The sequence below is a fragment of the Eimeria tenella genome, genomic scaffold (assembly GCF_000499545.2).
Source record: "Eimeria tenella Houghton genomic scaffold, Eth_scaff110, whole genome shotgun sequence".
NCBI lineage: Eukaryota > Apicomplexa > Conoidasida > Eucoccidiorida > Eimeriidae > Eimeria > Eimeria tenella.
This window is the reverse complement of record NW_013541475.1, coordinates 1-8264: the sequence shown is the minus strand read 5'-3', so window position 1 is coordinate 8264 and position 8264 is coordinate 1. Positions and strand designations below refer to the sequence as shown.

Below are 8264 nucleotides of genomic sequence, written 5' to 3'. Positions count from 1 at the left end.
CCGAGTGCTCGCAACAATGTGATGACCTGCACATGAAAATAACACCTCAAACGGTCTTACGGCCCCGCTGTTTGCTGCAACTCAGTTTGCTGCAACTCAGTTTGCTGCAGCAGTTCAACTGACCCAAGCTCGGACCATTATGGTTCAGAAAACTTCATCCATTAACTGACTGTTGCCCGCCACCCAATGCAGATTCGACTCGACAGCATCAATCCTAAATTGCTACAGAATTTCACTTGCCACATCAATCCTATATTGCTACAGAATTTCACTTGCCAATGACGTTGCTTGACAACGCAGCGATAACTGTACACTATCCTTGAAGACAAGGCACATGCAAGTTTACCGTTGCAAGAATGGCTAACAAATTGCAATAAGCTTTGAGCCAGGCTATTCACGAACAGCCTTGTGCAGATATGTTGACACGATTGCGCACACTTTCTTGTGCCTCATGTCTGAAATGAATAAAACCCATGGAGCGACAAATGCAGCAGTACAGGGGCAACAGCAGCAGCAGCAAGACTGCAGTGTCTGTCATTCATGCGCCGAATCCAAGCACCTCAGTGGTCCATTCATTGTCCTCCTCTTGAAAAGAACGGGGAGGACCCACGCTGAGTCCTTGTAAAGAAGAAAACAAAATGCTCTATTGAATTTGATGAAGGCAACCACACGTAAGCTACCAGGAGTCTTGTTTTCGCACGACCTCGTCTGCAGTCAAGGGTGCTCCGGCGCTTGCGTCAGGTCCCAGCGAGTTTCACTAAACTGTGCAAATCTATTGTCAGCGGAAGATTCCTGAGATTGCGCTCTGGAAAGCTGATTAATTCTCAGTAGTATTGTCCTTCTTGCTTTGGGCTTCAGAGTCCGGGTTCCAGAACCTCGAAGTCACCTGAATGCGCGGCGGCGTGCTGTTCTGAATGTCGCTGCTGGAAGATTCCGACGGAGTCCTTGTCCGGGACATCTCCAGCAGCGCGTGGCCGAGCCCCAGAGGGGCCCGCGCCGCAGCGCCGTTGGCATTTGTTGGACTAGTTCGACTTGGGCTGCCGCGGGTTTCGTTTCGGGTTGTTCCTGCTTCTGGTTCTGGTGGTGCGGCCGCGGGCTCTCGCGGCTCAGGCAAAGCAGCAGCAGCAGCTCTCGGCTCCGGGGAACTCGTCTCGCTCCGAAAAGACGAAGATTCCTCTGGACTCGACGTCGAGCTGCTGACAACTGCTGCTGGCTCAGCAGCAGCAAGGGCCTCGGCAAGGCGTTCAGCTTCTGCAGCCGGCTCGTAGTCTGTGGGAAGACGGCGGGGGCTCGAAGACAAGCTGTGGCTGGGAGAAGAACTTGGGCTGGTGCTGCTGCTGGGCACTGGAGATGAGACGCTGGGGCTGGCTGTCTCGTCGTGTGCCGGCGTCGGTGCAGTTGGGCCAGCGTCGCCTCTTTGCCTGCTGCCAGGGAATCCCTCGCGCTGCAGCAGCCTTCCTGCTGCTGCTACTGCTGCTGGCCCAAGTGAAGCTGGCGGGTGGTTGCTTGTTTCTCGCTGGGCTGCTTCGCCTCCAAGTCTGCTGCTGCGAGGCCCCGGGGCTGCTGCTTGCAGCGCCTCCTGCCCCCGAGAAGCTGGACGAGGAATATATTCGTTGAAACGATCTCGCTGCAGACGCAAGAAGCCCTGCGGGCCCGAATCCACGCCGGCAAGAGAAAGTTGCATACGGTCCAGAGGGCTGTAGCCGTTCATGAATGGAGGCTGGCGGGGTGACAGTCCAAAATCTCGTTCTGCAGGCCTCCAGCGCGGAGGCACAGCGGCGAAACCCTCAGCCAGAACTGCCTCTTCCTGCGGGCTGTAGAACTTCATAGACGCGAAGCCAGATTCTTCTTCCCCGATCGAGCTTGGCGAGGCTTCGTGCTGCAAGTCGACTCTCGCTGCAGAGGCTTCCGCCAGCTCGGACTCCAGTCCGACGAAGTCGGGGTTTTCCATCCTGAAGAGTCGGAGGAAGTCCTCACGGTCCAGCACTTGTTGCGCAGTTGCGCCGTTCAGCAAGTCTGTGTACTCAGCAGCAACCTCCTCCGCGCTGATGCGCTTGCTGCGGTCTGTTTCCAGCAGCCGAACCACCAGTTCCCGCCACCTCCGCGAAACCCCGCTGCTTTCCATTTTCACATCCATCTCGTCGACATTGGCGGTCTCCCGCAGCTGCACGACGTGCGGGATGGCGCTTTCGTCGGACGGGATGTCGGAAAGCCCGAAAGGCAATTCTCCGTCCATCAGAATCTGGTGCAGCACAATTCCCAAACTCCACATGTCGGCCTTCGCATTGGCTTCCGCGAGACCCTTGCAGTCTTCGTAGCACCAGAGGTTCGCGAGCAGTTCAGGTTCCGTGGTCAGTGGCGAGATGCCCACGTTGTCTGGAATGACTTCGCCAAAAGGCACACTCGACTGAAGACCCAGCAACAAAACAGATCCATCTTCTTGAACTCCGAAACTTCTGCAGTTCAGTCCGTTGTGGCTCCAGCCCGCCTGCTGCATGTGCAGCACAGTTTTCAGAACGCTCCGCGCGATGTACGCCTTGGTGCCGGTGGGCGGCAGTTGAAGAGCGTCGAGAGCATCTTGCAGGGAAACTTCCACGTTTTCCGTGAGTTCAACTGCAGACATTACACTTAAACCTCCGTAGCGCAGAATTTTCGGGAATCCGTCTATCCGCGCCATGAATCGAGTGGGAGCAATTCCCTTTTCCTGCGCTGCGGAAGCCAGCGGGGTGCTGCCGCTGATGCCAAGGCTGGCCTGGGCCACCCTGATCATTTGCGGGGAAACGCTGGTCTTTGCCGTGGAAAGAGCGAGGTTTTCGAAGTCATTGGGGAGAAAGTTGATGCGCATGGCAGCAGAACCCTCGGTTTCTCGATCCTGCACCTCGAGCAGCACGCTCTGGTACCCCTGGTCGATGAAGCGGGTCACCACGTAGTCTTTGGGCTCATCCAGCTGTTCGCCAGTGCCAACTTCGGTCACTTGACTCAGCCGAATTGTCATTCCCAGCAGTTCCTCCGATTTCCCCTTGGAAAGCGCCTTCGCCACAGCCTCCATCACCGTCTGCGCGTCGCCTTCGGGCTCTATGTGCCCCCCCTGGACCAGCTGGTTGCTGATGTCTGCCAAGACGCCCCTGACGAGTTGATTCGTCACAGTGTCTCTTTCTTCTGGGGGGTGCACGGGGGGCACTTGCCACTCGGCTGCGGGGGTGGGCAGGCTGGCCTGGGGCTTCACGACGGACTCCCAGGAAAGCTGCTGCTTCGTCTTCGCGAAAGCCGACATCAAATACATGAAAAGCACTATTGTCGGAACTGCGAGGCCCCCAACTGCCAAGTAGTTCCACAGGCGGCGCGCGCGCTGCGCCGAAGGCAGCAGCACAGTACCGCTGGCCGCCGTCGAAGGGTCCTCGTCTAGAAGCTGAACATCCTCCCTTTCAAGTCCTGCGGAAGAAACCCCCACCCCCTCGGGCTCCTTCCCGGGCCCTCCAGGTAGACTCCACTGTCCGTAGTAAGGTTCCATGTTGAACGTGCAAGAAAGCACTTGTTCGGAGCCGCGAGCGGTGAGCGGTCGGTGTACAGAATGCGAACCAAACGGCGGAGTGTAGTGGCTGCGCGCCAATTAGGGCAAGATCAACTGCCCAGCCGGCTCCAACGCAGCAAATGAAAACAAAAACCTGCAGAAAAAGGTCCCTGGGCTCGCGTCTTGGGGAATTGGCCTGGGACTCCCCCGCTCAAAGCGTCTCGCGCCTCTCACAAAAAGGAAAACGCAACGAGCAGCCTGTGGGCAAGTCCCAAACCCCAGTCACTATGTCCTCTTAGACTGTAGTAAAGTAATTGATTGAGAAATTCGATCTGCTGAGCCACGAAGTGGAGCGGCTTCGGTTCGGACGAGTGTCGCTGCCAGCCAAATCGATCGATATGCGAGCAACGGAGCGTTGCCCGACAGTTTAAAAAGAAACAAACGGAATATTCATGTGCAAAAAAACAAACAAAGCCGAATTAAAAATATTACAATCTAAAAGAACAAACTGAACTGAAGGACCTCACTAGATCAGCGACTCCCACGGAAGCCCGCCAGTATGACCTAAGGGCGTCAGCTGCGGTCAATCGCTCAGGCCCTGTCAGAGTTCCTTGCTTTCCACCGCTTCCTCCTTGCTTTCTGTACAACTCCATCATTTTTAACTGCTTTATTAGCAGAGCTGCCATTCAATAAAAGGCCTTAATAAAGCGACTATTTCAAATGCACGGGGGGAGCTGGCGGATACGAAGCACGTAACAGCTCAGAACGATAATCCATACGCACAACAGAAAGCGGGGTGAGGTATTTTCTGCATTGTTTCTGCTCTTTGTTATTTTATCTCTGGCTATTTTGTTTTCCTTCGCGAAGTTCTCTAATTACGTGCTCCCAGAAGCACTGAGGACAGACGGGTGGCATGCGAGCTCAACTACAGGCAGTGCACTGCTGGTGCAGCACGCGTGCTCATTGTTTCTAATTAATGCATTAACACTCACTTTTAACAACTTGGATATTACTTGTGAGATTTACTTACAGCTTTTGCTGCCGGATCGCCAGCACGCGTGGCTCTCCCTACACCCCCACGGGGGCTCGTTCGTGCGCATGCTACGCCCATTTCCTGAACAAGTCCAAGCGAGAAATATATCTATAACTGAGACAATGTCCTTAACACTCAGCGAGAAATTCAGCACTTCTGAAATTGGCCAGCTGCAGAGGCATCACACTTACTTGTGGCCAATTTTGGCTGAAAACCTGAAAATGGAGCACGGCAAAATGCAAACAGTGCACACAGATAAGTCAACTTAATACGTCTTGAGACAAAAGTGTGTTAATTTTATGAGATCAAGCCTGAGTGGATTCTGACGCTGCATCGCTCCCCCCTTTCTGCACAGCTTGTGGGCAGCTCACCTCTACCACTGCAGCTCACCAATTTGAGTAATTGAATTGTCTTTACCATATCTTCCTAATGTTCTCCTCAAAAGAGGAACGCTCTCTTGATATATTCACGGAAACACACAACAGTACGCAGCAGCTAGTGAGCTAGAAGGCGTATGCACCATCGAAGTATATTTGACTCGGGCGCACATGCATCGTTTATAGCTGTTTCAGTGCTTTCCGAAATAATATAAGACTATTTCGTTGCAAGTTTAGCACTTTATGAACACATGCAGCACCTGAACGCCAAGTTATGAGTCGATCCTCTCTTTTCCGGGGTATTGAACACGATCTGAAGTCGCTAGATTCAGCAACATCGGCAAACAGCGCTTTCACTCACATGAAAGTCCTTCCATTTCCTTCTATAAACCTAACTCAGCAACATCAGCAAACAGCCCTTCCACTTGCATGAAAGCTCTTTATCTCTTCCTATAGACCTAATTTTCCGTTCTTAGTCGAGCATCTGCATGTCTCAATTCGATCTTCGCTGCAACAGCCACGGGGTAGCAGAAAGAGCGATCTCGATCTGCTGCATGCAGAAACGGCGGACACATTTGCAAACGAAAGAATAAACGAGATATTTGGAAGATTAAAATCATTAAATTCAGCGTTTACCCTCTGCACATCAGCCGTCGGCAGTGCAGGATTCCACAGCGCGAATTCGAAGTGGCATTTGCCTAAATTTCGGAAATTCAAAATTGAAAATAAGTTTACAGGACAGAAAATGCATTAAAATGCCGTTTTTGCAGAATATTGAGCATCTTTCTCTACACTGGCAGCCCGCACCTCCTTTAGCTACCTCGTGAGCGGCGCCTTTTGGCACTTTTATCTTCAATTTCTCAAATTAATTATGAATATTGCAATATTTTCAAGAATAAATGTAAATAAAGGCTTTAAGATACTGCTTTCTCCCTCTGCCGCGAGGATTAGCTGCCCTGGCTGCTAGAGCTTTCCCCAAGATGCTTACTGGTCTTCGTAAAAGCCTTATGAGATCATCATTTGAAACAAATGCAGAAAAGAACTTCTTTCCAAAACTGGAAATGCTTATTCTTCATCTCCTTCTAAGCCCTTTAGACCTCGTACCATTCATATAATTTGTACAATTAACAGCCGTGCCAGAATATGCTTCATCGTTTTTGTATCATCAATTTGAATGATGAATGCATTATTGCAGAAATGAAGTCGAACATGAACGAATAACCTTGTTATAAAGGACTTCATCAACTCCTAGTGTTCAAAACTTATTTGTAAAGCTGCTTTTGCATTACGTTTCTTCATTTAATCCCTGAAAAAGTCAATTCGAATTGCTTTGTTCACAATATTTTGCTTGGCAGCTTTCAAATTCGACTGAGTCTGGTGCTTCTGCATGCACCATCCTGCGCCACTCCGCCTGAATGATGTCTAAATATTTGAGAATTATATAATTGAAAATAATACTTTTGAATTATAAACAGATATAGGGGAGGAAATGACGGAAAGAATGCGGATCAAGCCGGAACCGCTGGGAGCACTTTTCATACAAGAAAGCACAAGCAGCAGTTGCTCCTTCGTTGCGCTGTGCCATCTCTGTCTTTTCCTCGCGAGTTACAACAGAACAAGAGGAAAATAGAAGTTATAATTATCCAGAGTTCGTGAATTGAGAGAGAGGAAGCGAAAAAATTCAGAGAAGTGGCACAGGAAGGAACATTTCAAATAAAGCAGCAGACCAGAAAAATGATGGCTCCTCTCTCCCTACGGGCCGCCAACAAGTCCAAAACCGTTTGCATTTTCTTTTACTTTTCATCTGTTTGAGTTTTAAATTAATCGCGGAGCTTTGTGGCGTTATTTTCGTTCCAGATGTATCCCACGATGTATGGGATCCACCCATGGTACTTCCTGTCTGCATCAGGGGCACCACACGCGCTGTTTCACTCAGTCCTGACGCTTACAATCATATATAAATATATTACATTAATGAGCAGTTCTTAGGGATATTTATTCCATCAATATTGTTGTCATTCAGCGCACAAAAGTAGTAGTAGCAGCAGAATGAATGCTGCAGTGGTAGCAGCTGCTGCGCCCGCCGCTCAGGGTTAGGCGAGCCAGGCCACTTAATCACGAAAGAAATTTCGCTGAATTCAAATTTGTTGAAAGTCTATCTATTTTATTCGGCTTTTTCCGAGAGCGATTTGTAATTTCTGCATGCGTCACCGCCCCCAGGACCGCCGCCGCCTGCCTCGCCAGACAGCGGAGTCTGCGGGAAACATGCTGAAACTGGAAACTGAAACAAAAGAGAAAAGGAGTTTTAAAAGAAAGGACTTTTTTTGGGTCTGCAATTACGCAAGTTCTTTCGTGCAAAGCTGCGATCCTCCAAGATCGCCGGCAGCGGTTGCATTGTACAGATGCACTCCTGCGAAACTGAGCCGCTAATGCGCAAAAGGCGAGCCTAAACCCAATTAATTAGTTATATTATTTGGAAAAATATGAATTAAATTGGGTTTTCCCCCGTAGAAGAACACGCACAGCTGCAGCACGGCTAACAGGCAGCAGCGAAACGCCGCTGCTGCCATGGCTGGAATGGCCGGAGCCCCAGAGCAGCAGCAGCAGCAGCTGCTGCTGCATGAGTGGCTGCTGCTGTTTCCTTTTGCCGACATTGAAGACTTAAGCTCTTTACTGGAATAGCTCGTTCCTACCTGCTGCTGCTGCAGCGCCGAGCCCGCACATTGGGTTTCCTCTGCTGCTGCAGCTGCTGCTGCTGCTCCAGGCACTCCTTTGCTGCTGCAGCAACAGCGCTGCAATGTCCGGCCTCTTCTCTTCTTCTTTTCCTTGTCAGCTGGCGCTCTGCTTCCTCTTGCTGCTGCATGCAGACTCGCGGGCCGGCGCAGCTGCCTGCAGCAAATTCAACTGAGGCCACGGCAGCAACAAAGGCAGCAGCAACGGACACAAGCGCCACCAGCGCATGCATGCAGAACCCCAGCTCCCGCTGCTTCTAGCTGCATGTCTGGGCGAGCTCAGGTGCAGCAGCAGCAGCAGCAGCAGCGGCAGCAGCAGCGGCAGCAGCAGCAACCCCGCAGCAGCAAGAAGCAGCGCCTCCGCCTTTCGCGCTCCTCTCGCCTGCAGCTGCTGCTGCAGACAGAGCCTTTGCTGCAGACTGGCGCTGCTGCCTCGGGCTTGAGCCCCGAACCCCAAACCCCCGCTAGGGTTTAGGGTTTAGGGTTTGGTTTGGCCGCGAAGCAAGTAGAAACCCTAGCCTCTAAATGCAGCAGCAGTTATGAATCTTAAGCTGACGTGGCAAAAGCGCAGTGGCTGCCCCCGCTGTTTATGAACACCCCAGAGCAGCAGC

General features: G+C 51.5%; 1 protein-coding gene across 1 annotated transcript; it reads right to left on the bottom strand.

Moving 5' to 3' along the window:
- Positions 1–817: 817 nt before the first annotated feature.
- On the bottom strand, positions 818–3511 carry ETH_00002510 (uncharacterized protein; the record flags this gene model as incomplete). Its single annotated transcript, XM_013372893.1, has 1 exon — positions 818–3511. The coding sequence occupies one exon, from the start codon at positions 3509–3511 to the stop codon at positions 818–820; it is 2694 nt and encodes an 897-aa protein (XP_013228347.1).
- Between the last annotated feature and the right edge of the window lie 4753 nt (positions 3512–8264).